The following is a 17,636-nucleotide window of genomic DNA, read 5'->3' as shown; positions in this document are numbered from 1 at the left end:
GCAAACTCATAACATGCAAGGAGTACCCTCCCCAAGAAAGATAACATTTTATTGCCCACGAAGGATCAAGGAGTAGGAGTTGGTCAAACATTAGCTATTACTGGATGAACATGCTAGAGAGTGAATAATCTTGGTAAGTCTATCTTGGCTTTCCTTCGTGACAAGCTTCTCACTGACTCTGGCTAAGCACCCATGCATTAGTAGGCTACTTACCAGGTGTCTGACAACCCATGACTTTCATTGAAACATGGATTAGAACCAATTGGTTTAGGAAGGTATGAATGTGCTGAATGTTTAGATTTCTAGAAAAAGTTTTTTTGCATTCTTGTTAAGAAGGATGACAATACTTTAGTCTCTTCCAAAGAGGAAAATATAAGCTTAATTCATAATCATTTTTAGGCCCTTCTTTTCTCGTCTATGATTCTAGATGAAGAAGTCCAGAGGGCTAGAGAGCTTTGTCAAGCAATGAGAGACAAATCTGTGGAAAATTTTAGTATGGTGTATTTAGAGAAGCCTCTACCTCAGAAGCTGTCTCAGTTATGGTAGATGGGATAATCGCAGGGGAGGATGGACTACTTACAAAGTGTTTTGAAATGTGGTTGGCCCTTACTTGCTCCTATTATCGCAATAAAGCTTAAATAATGGAGCTTCACCTCCATGTGCTAATGGGGGAGTTATTAAGCTGATCCCCAAGAAGGGATCTAAATATGAACTCGAAAACTGGAGACCTCTTACAATGCTCAACTATAGTTATAAAATATTTGCAAAGGCTCTAGCACTTAGGATACAAAAGAAGATGAAGGGATTGGATATTGCAGGAATAGAAAGGATTGATTAAGGGACATTATCTTCTAGAGGCAATCATAAATTTATAAGAAGGTTGTGAATATGCCCAAGAAACCAAGCAATACATTTGCTTTCTCAAGGTAGATTTTGACAAAGCATATGACACATTAAAATGGGAATTCCTCATTCAATCCTTGTAGGATATGGGCTTAGGCCGCTCTTTTATTGCCTATGTAAAATGGTTGTTCACCAATGGCTTAGCCAATATTTGTGTCAATGGTGATATGAGTCCTTCTTTTCCCTTAAAGAGATCAATTAGGCAAGGTTTCGCCCTTGCACCACTATTATTTGCAATTGTTGTTGCTGACTCTCTTGAATAGCTCCTTAAAAGCCAGTGTTAAGAAGGTAGCCTTAGGGGGATAGAATTGACAGATGGCAACAATAAGCTAGTTTGTCAATAGTTTGTTGATGACACAACTCTTACTCCTAGAAACATACAGCATGATGTGGGGTGCACTATGTAGTGTTTGGACATTTTTTATAAAGCCTTTGGGTCAAGAATTAACCACACAAAAAATAGGTTATGCTACTCTCAAAGGAAGGGAACATTAATTATTGAAAGAACTAGGATGCCACAGGATCAACAAGGGAACTATTTTGAGATTACCCCATGGGGTTTAAAATTACCATGAAGCAAAGGTGGGGCTAGTTCATGGAAAGGTTTCAGAAGAAGACAAACAAATGGAGAGGCTATCAAGCCAATCTTGCAGATAGGAGGCTAGTTCTCAAATCATTGTATATACCCTATAGCCATTTCCTACTTATCCTGTGGGGCCCCATGGACAGATTCATTAGGGTTTATAGATCCTTTCTATGGGGAGGGAACTCCATAAGTTCCAAAGTAAGATGGTCTTTTTTCACCAAGCCTAAGGAAGAAGTGGGCTTAGGAATAATTAACATAGCCTCATTAGCAAGAAAACTCTATGTAAATTGGGTGATTAAAGCTATCTTAAACCTAGATTGTGACTGGGCACAACTTATGTTGAGTTAAACCCAGATTGTAACTAGGCACAACTTCCGTTGAGAAAGATGAACCAGGTTAGACCAATTAGAGCCCCTAAATGGAAGAATTATCCCATTCTCTCTACTTTCTATAATCTTGAGCCTTGTAAGGCTAAGGGGAGCCCTCTGGCGATTAATCTATTTGGAAAGCCTTTGAGGAGATTAATGTTTTTTTACAATTTTTTGGACAAGGAGCCTTTATGGTTGTTGACTCTATATGGGTCTCATCAACTTTTAGAAATGCTCAACTCACAGTTAAATAGTTCTCTCTAGCCAACATTCTCTTTAGAAAAGGACTGCAAACTTGGGGCTAAACTATGGAGCAAGGAGCACTTAAGGTGGAAGACTTGGAAAGAAATCAAAATAGAATTTGCTTTAACTAATCAATGTGAGGCACTGATTCTAGCCAGATTGGAGCTTTGGTAGGGGAATACTTGCTCGAAAGGGAGTATCTTTTTAATATATCATAGAGAGTTTAGCTGGATAGGGAGCTCTGCTTTGCTTCCTATATCCCCACTCCTTCCTTTGATATGGAAGATCTTTTTAGAACTCTACCACAGGACATTAGAGAAAAGTGCTATGAAATATCTTGGAAGATATGGACCAAGCAGGTCCCTGAAAGATGTCTTGCCTAGCTTGGCTTATCTTGCATAAAGATGTGTGGACCAATGAAAGAGGTCTCAAAATAGGGAGGGGGGATGGTAAATGTTGAAGATGCCCTAGTATTATTGAATACATTATTCACTTATTTGTTGCATGCCCACATGCTAGAAAGGTATGGAAGTTCATACAGATAGAAATTGGGAAGCCAATTAATTGGAAGGCCATTTTGTTAGGGGATGCATTCAAAACCAAGCAGGAACTTTGGTTTCAAATAAGAGCTCATGCTTTATGATACATATGGATATCTAGAAACAACTTCCAATCTAATGATGTGGTGATGTTTACTGATGCTTTTGTTTATTGCATGGTGGAATAGGGAAAAAAGAGATTGGATTTTGAAATAAGTGCTTATAACCTTGAACACTCCAAGTTGAGTAAAGGTCTTGCTGAACATATAAGTAGGTGTACTTTGGAACATCAACATGACAAGCCACCTCAATTCCTTCACAGAAAATCACCCTCTCAATCTCAAGCTGATCATACCTCTGCTCAAAACAATGCTGCTCAAGGACTTGCTATTCAGTACCCTCTCTCAGATTCTGCTTTCCAGACCTGAGGTGCCTCATCTCATGAACAGGATATCACTATTGATCCTTTATAGGGTGTTCGGGCTGCTTCTACCACCAATGCTCAGATTTTAGATATTTTTTATGATGATTCTCATACTTTCTCATTTCAAGTCCCCTCATGCATTTATAGGAGGACATGAAGTGTCATGCTGGTTTCTACAAGCAATTCTTTCTCTAGTACTTGGAAGTTTTTTTGTATGTATCCTTAACTGATGGACTAGCTCGACTAAAACAAGAATAACCCTTATGATGTACAAAAGTTTTGATATTAATATAATCACTTTTTTGCTCAAAAAAGAAAAGATCACCACATGAATATGTCATGCAAGAGAATCCTATGTATAATACAAAATTTACCTTTTGAGATCAAATGGTGGAAAATGACATCATTAAGAAACTATATTAGAAAATTGATGAAGGTAATTCAAAAACATTACAATGTTTTTATTACATTGATACCAATCAAGGATTTGAATTGTGAAAAATAAAATAATACATGGAGTGATCACATATGCGATGTCATGGTAAATAAATAATGGTTAAACATTTACAAAATAAGGCATGGAAACAAAAAATAAAGCTTTATCAATCCTAGTGTATGTTAAAACCATATATCTTTAAAGAGAACAATTGCATGGCCATAAGCTAAATTATGTGACTAATTTTGATAGATTTTGAGTATAAGAGGAATTCATTCTCCTTATCAAATCTAATCAAATACTTATTAAATTTTATAGGAGCATTTTTTTGGAAGGATTTACCAAACAACCACTATAAGTTTGGGAAAATAAGTCCTAGCTTATTTTCAGTCTTAATAGAAAAGGTTGGTCTCTATTGCTATAATCATAGGAGAAATAGGACTATGATCATAGGAGAAATAGGACTAAGGTGGTGGTACAAAATAAAAATGATCAAAACTTGTTCAAAGAAGGCTCTGCCATAATGTTGAGAGACCATGCTCAACATCATGTTATTACATGTGCATAGCACTAACACATATAGAGTGCAATAAAGGAAAGGGTTAGATGCCCTAACCCTAAATGGGTTTGTATATATTCTACATTTTAAACTAAATCTAGTGTACAGTTAGTCATTTGTGGTGTGCTCTCTAATTGTCTCTAATTGTGCTCTGTCTCCTCATCTCCCCTCTTCAAATTTTGTCATGGTATCAGAGCTCCCTTGACTTTCGTCAAGGCATTGTGAGAGTATGAGAGAGTATGATAGTTTGAGAGATTGAGAGATCAAGCTTTCTCTTCCATGAGATAAAAATTCTGTTCATTTTGGAAGAAATTCCGTCCATTTCCGTTCATCAAGAGTTCTTTCTTCCGTGAGAGAAAGAGAGGTGTAAAGAGAGGTGTTCATTCCTTTTTGTGAGAAAGAGAGAGAGAATCCTCTTCTTGCTTGAGATATTTTATTATCCGAGAGATTTAATTCGTAGCTTTGAGAGAGAAATAAGGAGTGTTCTTTCCTTTCGAGAGACAAGATTCACTTGTTTTGGAGAGAAGCACAAGTCTTCTCCAGCCAAGTAAAGGCTCTACTCCAAGCAACAAAGGCCCTATTACGAGCTACTTCGAGACAAGCTTCTCCAATGAGAATCTTTGAAGGGGGATACATCATTTTGTTCTAGGTGAGACAGAGGTGGAGAAAGATCAACAGCCAACCTATAAGCTAGCCCCTTCACCTCAAACAGCCTACACGACCATCCCTACTGCTACGATCTCTCACTCCTATGCCCACTGGATGCAACAGCCAAGTAGCCTTAGATCTTCATTAACCCATAGCCAAGACGACTCTCAACACTCCAACCTGATCGGTAGCTCATGATCCTAGCAACGACCAACGAGGCATGCATTTGGACAACTCTCCTCGACTCAACCGATGGCAAGGCAGCTCCACGGGAAAGCAGCAACAATTCTAACTACAAAATCGGCTCCTTCATAGCCAGCCTCTACGTCGTACGCGCCTTCACTACTCCATAGCAAAGCTCCAAATCCACAGCTGACCCAACACGTAGCTCTCCTTACGGCCGCCTTCTTTAATGAATGCAAACGACACCTCTTCCAAAGCTAAAGCCCACGGCTCAAGGCGACCGACTCTTATTGCAGGTAGAAGAACGACAACTAATCAGACTCCTAGCCGCCATCTTTGAGCACCATTTCCACCTCCGATGCAGCTAACAGCCACGACCCTTCAGTGCCAAACTCCATCGCCTTGCATCCTACAAGTCTTCCACAACGTTCAAACCTTAGGCCATGTGGCAGATAGGAACCTACATGGGTTAGGTTCAACTAACCTTGGGTTCACTGGGTGGTCTGCTTTTTGACACGTGGCACCTTGTTGGGTAAAGGTAACTCGAGTAAGGTTAAGAGTAGATAGAGTTGGTCATGCCAACCCCCGATTGAGTTAACCCACGACTGGGTGACCACAGAGAAGTGTGGTCAACATTTTGACATGTGGCATCTTATCCATATCTGCCACATCAACATCCTTAGCCCCATGCCACATCATTCACTGAGTCATTAGCATCCATGTCATCAAGGAGGCCCTAGTGCCATGTCACCATGGACTCGTGTGCCACATCATAAGCCTTCCCAGTTAACATTAGCCTGCCCAGTCAGCATCAGCCTGCCCAATCAGTAGCCATGTTAGCATAGCACATGTGGTAGTGACACCTCATCAGTGCCAACTGGGCACCCTTGTCTCTCCACGGGTACAGCTTTCATTTGCTATGTGACGACTCACTGCCTCCTCAACACACTGCTCCACAGGCACTGTCTCTGCATGTGACCCCTGACTGCCACATCATCATTGAGCACATTTACACTCCTTTTTCCCCTCCACCTAGATCAAGTCATATCTATTGCTCCAAGATGAATTTGAGCGCACTCCAAAAAGAAAAATCGCTCGATTTCTTGTGCTCTACGTGCTCGTCACATAATGTGCACATTTTGGTACAAGTATCACTCACTTTTGAGCCTTGCCCCACTGATAAATCCACTTCCTACACACACATTAACCTCTACATCAACGCATCTGACCCAACACATAAAAAGAACCAAAGAATATGAATTATTTGCTATTCTTTTCATCAATCGATGGTTGGTATAGATCTAGATCACAGCAGACTAGATTGCTATAGAGGAGACAATTTGAATTTCTCCAAGTTGCCAATCTAAGCCATGCCCAAAATTCCCGACTGGAGTCAGTCCCTATGCTCACATACGGTTTCACATCATCACATTACCTAAAACCTTATGTTCATCAGTTCAACAAGCAGAATTCAAAGTGCTTAGAGGCATTGGCTGATTAATCAGGGGCAGATAGCCCATGATTTGATTTCACACACACATGCCATCATTGCAAAGCCTATTTGGCTATTTCACAGCATTGTGCACTTTATTTCAGCCTTGTAAAGCGTCTTGGCTATTTCCAGCATCATTGCCACCACAAGCCTTGTAATTCAGATAGGATTATATAAATTGCAATTCTAACTTCATGGACAGTTCAAATTTCACTTTCCACAGTCAGTGTTGTTTTGTAGTTGATTCAGACAGTAATTTTCACAACACTTTGAGTACATTTCTTGCACAATGTCTACGTCTAGTAACCTCAATCTGGAGGCATCTGCTAAGGTAGACAACTCCAATTATGGCACATGGAAATATTGAATGGATACCATTCTTGTAGTTCAAGACAAATGGGAGTATGTTGATGGATCTATACCTAGACCATTGGATGATCCAGCTAGCAGTAGCTCTACTCCACCTCTTGTCACAACACCAGCAGCGGGATCTATAGAGGGATCTCTAGCTACACCAATAGTTTTCGCACATGTAGTAGTAGATCCTACCATTGCTCGAGCACAGGCAGAATGGGATAAGAAAGACAAGTATGCATATCATTTGATCAAGTAGAATGTGCAAGATTCATTCTAGGATAGCTCAACATCGTCAAGACATCCAAGGAAGCATGGGATATGTTTGCAGCTCTCTACGAGTCCAAGAACACTTCTCTGAATAGACTAGGAGAGGGATACGAGAATCGAGTCCAGAGTATTGCCATTCAACGTGGCAAATACTGATACTGGAAGAACTTCAGTCAATGTTACTTGGTGAAGAACTCAGGATGCAAGCCATTCATGCACGCAAAGGTCATTCTAATGATCAGGCATTCACAGCTTCAGACAGAAGCAGAGACAGAGGTAGATCATTCCAACGAAGTGGTCATCATCACCAACAAAATTAGCATCAAAGTCAGAATTAGCATCAGCATCATCCTCAACAATATCAGAATGAGCAAAGAGGAAATCATTCCAATCGAGAAAGATTACAAGGATGAGGGAATGCATCCACCAACCTGTCAAACATTCAGTGCAACTACTGTCATAAGTTTGGACACTATGAAAGAGATTTCCGCGCAAGAAGCAGTACGACCAAGGCGGTCAATCCAATAGTAATCGAGGGAATTTTCGTGGAAGAAGAAATCATCATGGTGGACATTCTAGTGATAGTCATTATGCAAATGAACATGGGAATATGTTTATTGCAAATGAGGAAATGCAAAAGCATGATATAATGTATCTAGACGTATCTAGACACTGATTGCAATTCAAAAGAAGATTTTAGTTATCAAGTCAACCAAGCAGATCAAGATCCTTGGTATATCGACAACGGTGCATCATCTCATATGACAAATCATCAGGAATGGTTCACAAGATGAAACCATTAGAAGGACAGAAGCATGTCATCTACACGGCAGATAATACACCGAATCCAGTTCAAGGGACATGCATTAATTCTATGAACAATTTCACTAGTAGGAAAGGATTGGTGAAAGATGTACTCTATGTTCCGAAGCTCAACAAAAACCTCTTGTCAGTAGGTCAAATGACGAAACACAACTATCGAGTCATCTTCGACGGAGATGAATGCACTATTAGAGACAAATCCAAAGGATTTTAGCTAGTAGGAAAAGGAGTAAAAGAAGGACGCTTGTACAAAATGCTAGCTATAGTACCAGATTTACATGCCATGTAAGCTCAACCACAACAGATGCCACTATTTGTGTAAAATGGCTCAAGAGATATGGTCATGTCAATTTCAAGAGCTTTCTAGATCTCAGAAATCAGAAAATGGCAATTGGGATTCCTAAGCTACAGTTTTTTGGAAAAGTTTGCAAAGCATGCTGCTTGGCAAACAAAAGCGAACGAACTTTGGCAGAAGGACCTCTTGAGCAAGAGGTATTCTTGATTTAATACATACAAATGTATGGGGTTATGCCTAGATCCGCAGCATCAATGGTTCACTTTACTACTTGACTTTCATCGACGACTATAGTAGATATTGTCGGGTCTACTTTCGGAAAGAGAAATCTGAAGTATTTTTTAGATTTCAAGAATTCAAAGCCATGGTAGAAAACCAGACAAGTAGAAAGATCAAAGTCATGAGATAAAATAGAGGAGGTGAATACATGTCTTCAGTATTCATGAACTTTTGTAGAAGTCACGACATCTGAAGACAATTCATTTGTATAGATACTCCTCAGCAGAATGCAGGAGCTAAAAGGAAGAATGGTACTTTAGCAGAGAGCAAAGCCCAAAACTTCTCTATGATTGGGGCTCAAAAATTATGACAACCAAAATAGGAGACATTGAGGTGTTGATGAAGTACAGCAAGGTGTCCATAGAACACATGGCTTGGAGGTTGAAGATCAATTTCCACAATACATTGAGTTTCAACTTATGGTGATGCACATCTTGGTTGTTGGAGAGATTGACATTCTCATGGTGGCAATGGAGATCATGCATAGGATAAGGGAAGACAAGCTTGATGGATAGCGACATGTTTACCCCGATCATATATTTAAAGGTGCCATAGAAGAATGTGGGCTAGTGGAGCCTAGTATGACTATCACTTGACTTGATACGTAACATTTGGTTTCTAAACCAAACCAATACTCAACTTGGGCACATACAAGGAGCCAATCAGAAGAAAAGTAAGCTAGAATGTGCCTATTACCCTACTTCATGAAAATAAGAAATTATCTATACAATATATGGATGTGTTTGCTTGGAGCTACATTGATTTGTGAGGTGTCCACAATAGAATTTTCAACACCAAATTCCCCTAATACAAGATGCCAAGCTAGTCCATTAACAGAGGTATAGGATGAACCCCAACTATGGCAATGAAGTCAAAGCTGAGCTTGGCCAATTGAAGAAAGTAAGATTCATATATGCAGTTGGCTAGAGCAATGATTGGTAAAGGTATAGGATGAACCCAAACTATGCCAAGCAAGTTAAAGCTAAGCTTGGCCGATTGATCAAAGTAAGATTCAGATATGCTTCGACTAGAGCAATCAAATATTCTTGATCATGGTGGTGCCTAAGAATAATGGGAGGTTTTGGGTGTCCGTTGAGTATAGAAAGCTACAATGCTTAAACAGTACAAGATCCATTTCCAATACCCTTCACCAATAGTATCTTGGATCAAGTGGTATGTCACGAGATGTAGTTGTTCATAAATAGGTAGAGTGACTACAATGAAATCTCCTTGGTAGTTGAGGTCCAACATAATATCGTGTTCATTATTGAGTGGGGCATGTATGCATGCAAAGTTTGACCTCTTGGCTCGAGGAATGTGTTGTCCACCTTCAAACAATTTATGGTTTAAAAAAAAAAAAAGGAGTACTTGATCGATTTCATTGCCATGTACATATAAAAGACTTTTGTATTTTCATATTGGTGGCAATCTCTTTTAATGCAACCGAGTGTGTCTTCTGTGCAATAGAAGGTAAGTTTGCTTGAGCACATCATCTCCAAAGATGAAATGATGGAATTAATTCTATGGTTCATTTATTGATGGGATGATTAAATCTAATCACAGACCTTGATTTTCCAACTAGCCCTTGGTCGGCTTAGTACCATACAATTAATTCATACTCACTGGAGAATTCTTTGGTATGGATAATTCTTAGTCATTTTTCATTCCCGTTACTTTTGTATACTAACTATTGAATCTAACTTGTAGAACCAATGGATTCCCTCTCTAGTAAAATTGGGGTACAACTTCAACCAACATCCTAATCCCACATGTGGATATATAATGTATTCTCTCTTACATCAACTCTCATAACAGACCCATTGACCAAGCGGATCCAATTGTTATTTACCCTTTGGGTATTATTGCTATCAAACCCACTTATGGCACTTACTTCACCACTTATTTCCCTTACTTAAAAAAAAAAAACACACCCCTGAGATTACGGTTTGATATTAATTCTCTTATTAATCTCTTTGGTGGGGGGTAGGTTCCACATGGTGGGTTTACCCCTCACGACATGGTCTTAGCCTCTAGAGATGGGGGGTAGGCCACACACACACATATGTACATAGAAACACATTTTATACTTACACACACACACACACACACACACACATCTCTCATCTCACGCATACACTTGCCCCCCTCCCCCCCTTCCCCGTTTTTTGGTGAGTCGGTATATAATGAATTTTGTAAATCCCCATGATGAAATATGTACTCTTAAAATCTTTTACTAATACATACACTTCCCTTATGGATTTGTTTTAAAAAATGGTCTTTAGTTCTCACATAAGGGTGTGGACTTCCCCCCTTGGTGTGTCTCAATCGATGGTTTAGGAACTTTTCATAAATGGGTGTTTTCTACCCCCCTTATTGTAGGTTCTATAAGACAAAGGCAATTTATATTTTACATTAAACAAATAGTTAGGGCTTGTAACATTCAAAAAAACTTTATGTTTGTGCTTCTGTAGTCACGGTTAGAGCATTTAATCAAAGCGTTTGGAAGTACGTATGAACTTTTTGTACTTTTAGAATTGTCATATTATTATATTTTTATACTCTAGAATTTGGAAGATTGTTCTTGTACCTAGGTAAAGCAATAACGAGCCAATGAACACATGCATTGCGTGTCTACCCAAATCAAGCTATATTGTTTTAACATATGGTTTATTTGGATGGTGGTAGATAAGTGGGCCATGACCTCAGAACTTGGACACTTTCTTATCAATCTTGTGGGTTTTTTTGCAAACTTAATATTAGTAAAAATTCTGAATTTTTTTGATTTTTTTGCAAACTCTATATTAAGAAAAATTCCCAATTTTGTTACAATTTTGTCAAAATATTCATTTTAGCTGTCTCAGATATTTTGTTCGTGTCTCATGTATAGCTTTTTAATCCAAATGATCATATGGTTCATTTGTTGATGGGACAATTAAATCTGAATACACACACATACACACTTACTATTCTCCTTTTTCTTTTGCATCCATTTAATTTCTTAATTTTCCCTTTTTCTATATTTTCTAATTCTTTTCCCTTCTATCGCACAAAGGCTCCCTAATTTTTCCAGATTGCTCCTACTTTTTTTCAATTTCTTTCTTAAAGCTCTAAATTTTTATCTCTCACACCCGTCCCCTTGCATCTTTAACCAATTTTCTCTTGTTTTCTTCCTTATTTTTTCCTCTTCGATCCCCATAATTTTCCCTAATTTCACTTGATTTCCCTCCAATTATTTTTATTAATTTTTTTAAACTAACATTTAAAATCCTTTTTCCTTTGTTTTCAAATTATCTCTAGGCCCTTTTTTTACACCTTCAAAGTTCACATCGAGCTGTTTAAGTCTGTGTTTAAGCCAATATTTTATTGTGACTCTGATAACAAGAGAGGGGTGTTTATGATACCTGTCTTCCCAAATAAAGTTAAGCTGGTTCTTACCATGTTTTCTTGCTGGATGGTGGTAGGTATGCAGACTCTCCTCTTCAATGTGCTTATCAAGACTTCACCAAGCTCCATTTTTTTTTGCTCTTATATACTTTTTATGCACTTTCGTAGGTGCTTTACTTGCACACACACACTTGGGTCCTATCATCACAGCTTCGACGGGGTGGAGGCAGGAGGCCTTTTACAGACTGAGACAAAGACAGACTGCGGGGATGAGGCGGCCTTCGATGGTTAAAGTGGCATTAGATTAGGATAGTGGGCCGTGTGGGGTCCATGGGGTAATCAATGATTCACTATGGCAGGTTTTGGCTTTTATAGCTCCATTAATGAATCAAAGGATATTGCGATTCTTGTGCTAATTCAAGTGATGTATTGTCTTGTCATTTATTGGGTTTTTATTTATGATAGCGGCCAACATTGGGCATCCAAGTCCTTGGAAATGGAAAAATACACATACCCTTCCTAGTTTTGTAGGGGGACTGAGGCCCTCATGAAATATGGAAGCTAATTAAAAAGATTTCCTTGCACCAAGAAGTAAAGAAAATAAAAGTAAAACACTGAACTGGCTGGCTTATATTAATAGAAATATACAAAACTTAGTGCCCTAAACTGGGACCTACGCCATATCAAACCCAACCCAAACTTAGATAGCCACCCAATGTGCCAATAGATAGCCCATGTCCCTACAACCCACATGTATCATCCCGAATTCATTGCGTTGAGGGAGCCCAACACAAAGGGTGTCCGCCCCACTGCTAAAATAGGGGCTAATGCCCAAAGTACGTAACGACTCGTTACGCACCAAGAAGTTTAGTTGGTGGCAAGGTGTATGCCTAGGTTGAGATGGTGTTAGGGCTCGCCTTCTGTACGTGAAGATTTCTCATTTGCCCCCTTCCCCCCTCTGCTCCTCCTCCTCCTCCTCCTCCTTCTCTTGCTGCTGTGGTCTCCATGGAAGCTCCGCCCTTGCTCAAGCAACCCTATTCCTTCCCTCAACAACCTGCTGCTCAACTGCAGCAGCCTCATCAGGGCCCTCTCCTGCAGCCTGGGCTTGCGCGTCCCGCAAGTTTTTTGCCTGCCTCCTTGAATTCGTTTAGCGCTGCCCCACATCCACTGGCAGGCCAGAAACGAGATGCAATGGGTGTTCCTCTCGCCCAAGCAGGCCCCGGCGCAGCAGTACCCAAGCAAGGTACATAGACGCAAATCCTTAATCTGATTTCGTTCTTGATGTAACAGGATAGATCCTAGTATCTGGGAGAATTCAACGGTATTTCCGAATGACTTCCATTTGTCTGAATTGCCCGCGTGTTCCGTGCAAAAGTAGAGAAAACATTTCGCCATAAGAACAGTTCCTCGCATATATTCTGTTGCGCTTGCAGTTTGAGGCCACGATCCGGACTCTCTGTGCTAAGACCGTTTCTAATTTCCTATTTCGATTGAAACAACACTTTTTTTGGGGGTGTTATTGTGGGTATTTCTTCCTTTATTTGGGGTGGTTGGGAGGGACGCAACAGGTTCAAAAGCGGTTCTTGGAATTACCTGTCCGCTCCCCTCTGTTTCTTTTTCGAACCCTTTCATTCACTTGCCTTCATTCATGGTTTAGAAAGCCATCATCCTGGCTTGTTTCCCAAAGCATTTCCAGGCTATGGAAAACCGTGAATCTACTCTGCCTCAACTCTCCCATCGAAAGCGGTCTCTTTGTTTTTCCTTGCCTATTTTACCATTCTTGTCTATACATCTCTTTCTATCGAGAAAGATGGCCCCAAATGCTTTGGCGCCCGCGCCCCTTTGGTATTTATTTAATTCCTCAAACAATGGAAAAATGCTTTCACAACAAGGGTTCACTCCTTTTGCACTCCGCTTCACTGGCAAGTCCACTATCTAAGCCAGTTCCTGGCGGCAAACTGCATCCAATCCCTAGTGCACACTAGAACATCTGCCAAGGCAAGGCTAAGGCATGTCCCATTGTTTGTGTCCACATTGCAAAGTTGTCTAGGCATCCCACAAGGCATCTAGCTTGCTATACAGGGTTTGGCAGTCCCATGAAGTCTTCTAAAGGATATTTAGTTTTATTAAAGGATCCATGAATCTATATTGTTCTAGATTCCATGGATGAAGAAAAAGCTTCTTCATATGCAAACATAAGAATGGATGGTTATGTGAAGTTTGCATTCTGGTAACGTTAGTGGGAGGTGTTAACAATCTTTTTGGCTATAGTTTTTAAAGCTGTGGAGGTGATTATCATGAGGTTACTTATTGCATCGTTACATGATGAGTTGATGCTCTAACTTTGATTCTACTAGTAGGCATGCCATTGGATGCTCGTATGTCTTTGTGGTTATGTTGCACTTGTGAGAGCATATGCTTGTACAGTGGTTAACAGGGTCGATAATGTGGGTGTGGATGCCATAGTAGCTAGTCCCTACAATGCTTGATGGAGTAGAAACGTTCTATTAGAAAAGTTTGAGAATAGGTTGTCCCTTGGGGTCTCAACTTATTGCCTAGAGTATCCTAGAAGTGGGTGCCAACAATTAAGGGGATTTAAGAATGAATGGATACCTCGATCTAGGAAAGTGTAAAAGGTGTCTCATGCAGAACTACTTAGGTCCTTTGACGTTCTTCTTGGAACGTTTTGAACTTCACTCCAAGATGGTTTGCAGGGTGTAGATGATATCATGCCAAATACGCACAAGGGTGGCCGTTTGCTAAGTCTCGTGCCCACCCATTGGCAAGATTGTAGTGAGCCACCCAGATGTGCTAGGCAGTGATGCTAGCGATTGTCTCTCAAGTGATATCCTTTGGGGAGATCTCAGACCACCATCTTGTTGTGGGAGGGGGGTCAAGGATATAAGCTTGGGTCTATAGTTTGAGCGGCTCATGTGAATGGCCTTAGCTATCTAATGGGCCCATCTTGCAGACTGACCTCATGTACGGATGGCATGTTGAACCTTCTCCTCCAGAAATAACCTGTTAGGAATCCTCAATCCATACTGGGGGCAGTTTAACTGAGGCTGCTCCAAATGCATAAGAATGAGAGAACGGTTAGACATGCTCTAGTAAACCATTTCAGTGTCTCTGATGAAAGGAGGAGTGGTTGTTGAAAATTGGGGCTCCCACCAAGCTTCTTGATTGCAAATGGGAAAAATTTAACTGCTCACATGTGCCTCTCTTTGCTGCACCTCTACTGGTAACCTAATGGGGAGATCCTTGACCCATATGCCCATCCACATGGCTTTGCCCCTAGTAGTCCTCCAAATGGTCAACACCTCTGTCACGATCTGTGACGTATTCCTTTCTCTTTATCTAGACTTATGGATGGTTTGATGAATGGACACTTGTGAAAGGGTATGCCCTTTCGACGGGACACTTCCTATGAGGCACAACCCTTCACAAGAGACATTCTATGGAAGAGACACTTCTATTGTAATGTACCCTCTCATCAAGGGTCACACCCTTCACAAGGGGTACACACCTCTTCATGCACATACGCTTTGGAGTACACACCTTTTCATGTGTGACTCTTCACTCTCTATATAAGAGAGGCCCAATTTTATGGATGACACACTACAACTACACTACAGATACTACAGACACTCAAGCAATACAATTATTCCTTGTTCTCTGCTATTTTAGTCTCTTTTCTGTTCCTTAGCACATTTCTAAATATAGTAAATCTAGGATTTCTTATAGTGGTATTAGAGCAAATTTCGCTCCTGCCTGTAGGAAATGCCCCCCACCTTCTAGCGCCTATCTGATACATCTCTTTCCGCTAGAAGGATATCCGTGCACATTCTGCATGGAAGAGATGGAGAGAATGAGCGTAAAAATTTTTAGCGCCAACCCTGCCTAAAGTCATCAATGGCCTCTCCATCTCCCACACATCACGAGTTGAGGTGAATGGACACGACAAAAATCGTGTCTTTTCATGTGCTTGGGCTGTCCCAAAACCAAGGGCGCACCTTTTCCACCATCGGACACACCTTTTGATGAAGAGTCTTGACTCCTCACCCAAGGGACACACCCCATCGTGACAAAAAGGACACACCTCTTCATGTGGGGACACCCCTTTTAAAAACAGGGACACACCCCTTCATGAAAAGGTGCACCTATTCCAAGGGTCACACCCCTTCGAATAGGCACACCTTTTGGAACCAAGCACCTTATATAAAAGGGTACCTAGAGGGGTTAAAAAGGAAAACCCAGCCCCAAACCTTAGGTCTACCCTAGATTACCCAAGGGTCAAATAAACCCACCCTTTAAATTTTTTGGGCAACCACCCAACGTAGGCAGCACAAACGAAAAGACAAAAGGGACGATCCATTTCAACGCCCGTACAGATTTTCGTCAAACAGGTTGGCCTGCCTGCGCAGCCCCTGCCCTCGCCATTTCGCTGCCCTGCTCCCCTCGCCATATGCAGCCCCTAGCCTCGCCAGTTTTTGGCCCTGGTTCCCTGCCAGCCTGCAGCGCTAGATCAGCGTCAGCCTGCCATATCTGCCGCAAATCAGCCTTGGAAGCTGCAGCCTGGTTTCGCCAGCCTCCATGGTGATCCAGCCTGCAGCCTTTGACGCCTTTTATCGCGATCCAGCCTGCAGCCTGTTTCGCCATTGACAGCCTCCCCCCCCCTTGTTTCGCCACCTTACCTGCCAGTTCAGCAGCGGTTCAGCCCTTCAATCGCGATGAAGACAGCCTGTTAAATGCGCCTTGTTCCTGTTTTCCAATCCGGACCAGCCAGGCCCAGATCTGCTCCTCGCAACCCACTGCAACAAGGACCTCCGGACAGAAATCTGCAGGCCTTTTCTACGCAACAAATTGGCAGATTACATCAATGCCAGGTGGATTGTTTCCATTCTACTTCTAAGGATTCTCTTGTCATTATCAAATTTCAGCAAATGAAAGACACTTCCTTAAAGCATGGAAACCCTTGGTAATTCACCCGGCATTTCAAGGACACCTCAGGCATCATCTACCACACAATATCGTGTTCAGATTGCACAAGCAGCCCATTTCGGAGCTTTGGCATCGTGGATCTTCTGTGTCACGTGCCCTCCTAGTGATTTGGACCACATACTATACCTTCTGCGTGAGGCACCTCAGTTACATTACTTCCTCAGCACCGTCCAGGTTGTGCTCCACGAGACACGAAGATATCCAGAACCCGATATTCCTCACGAGTTTTTTGTCCATCTTTGGAGAGATTTTTACCCCTCAGCTTCAGCATCTCCAGGGTACTCTCCACCTCCTTCAGCTCCCAGATATCCTCCCATACAGGTTGTACCTTCCCCAAGACAGTATTTACACCCTGAAGGCACTCCTTCTCTTGGATATCCTCCACTCCCGACAACACTCCTTATCCTTTCTCAGATCCGTGGACTCTGCAACCTACTCCAGTACTCTCACGAGCGGTAACACCCATTTCGGCATCACCAGTGTTACCTCAAACAGGACCTCCTTTACCAGATTTCCACGGGTGGTTCCATCTTGCCTCGCTTGCCCCCTCCAACATGAGCAACCTCAGGGAGCAGCCCGAATCTGCTTCCAGGAATGGTACAAACTAGAGCGCAGGTTCGTGCTTTTCTCACGGGGACCTCAGATATGTTGCAACGCTCCCGTGCAGCCTCTCCAGAGATCAAAGACTCAAGTCCAAAAAAGACCCTTGAAGTCAACATACAAGGCGAAACATTACGGCAACTTCAAATTTCCGAGCTTCAGGACAGCACCTCCGACTTGGTCCAAAAAGTCCAACTCCTCCAAGATTCTCGCAGTACCACACATACAGAGGATGATGTGACGCAACCAG

The 17,636-nt window shown here is 41.4% G+C and overlaps 2 protein-coding genes across 5 annotated transcripts in view; both read left to right on the top strand.

The window, feature by feature from the left end:
* Positions 1–7,009: 7,009 nt before the first annotated feature.
* LOC147897250 (Nucleic acid-binding, OB-fold-like protein) overlaps positions 7,010–17,636 on the top strand; it is a 174,810-nt gene continuing 164,183 nt past the window's right edge. The window contains exon 1 of the mRNA XM_087380505.1: positions 7,010–7,025. The gene's annotated coding sequence lies outside the window, so the exon portion shown is untranslated. The remainder of the gene's footprint in view (positions 7,026–17,636) is intronic.
* The window catches only part of LOC147897252 (flowering time control protein FCA-like), a 139,337-nt gene continuing 134,306 nt past the window's right edge, over positions 12,606–17,636 (top strand). For 2 of the 4 annotated variants that reach the window (XM_087380708.1, XM_087380711.1), the window contains exon 1: positions 12,607–13,028. In XM_087380708.1, coding sequence (XP_087236834.1) covers positions 12,791–13,028 — 238 coding nt within the window. In that variant the 5' untranslated portion in view covers positions 12,607–12,790. Of the gene's footprint in view, positions 13,029–17,636 lie in introns of all 4 variants that reach the window. The other 2 variants (XM_087380709.1, XM_087380710.1) reach the window with 2 other exon arrangements.

This window comes from Dipteris shenzhenensis, chromosome 10 (assembly GCF_047967505.1).
Source record: "Dipteris shenzhenensis isolate YYH24624 ecotype China chromosome 10, Dip_SZ_1.0, whole genome shotgun sequence".
NCBI classification, from domain to species: domain Eukaryota; kingdom Viridiplantae; phylum Streptophyta; class Polypodiopsida; order Gleicheniales; family Dipteridaceae; genus Dipteris; species Dipteris shenzhenensis.
This window is presented reverse-complemented; position numbering and strand designations above follow the sequence as displayed.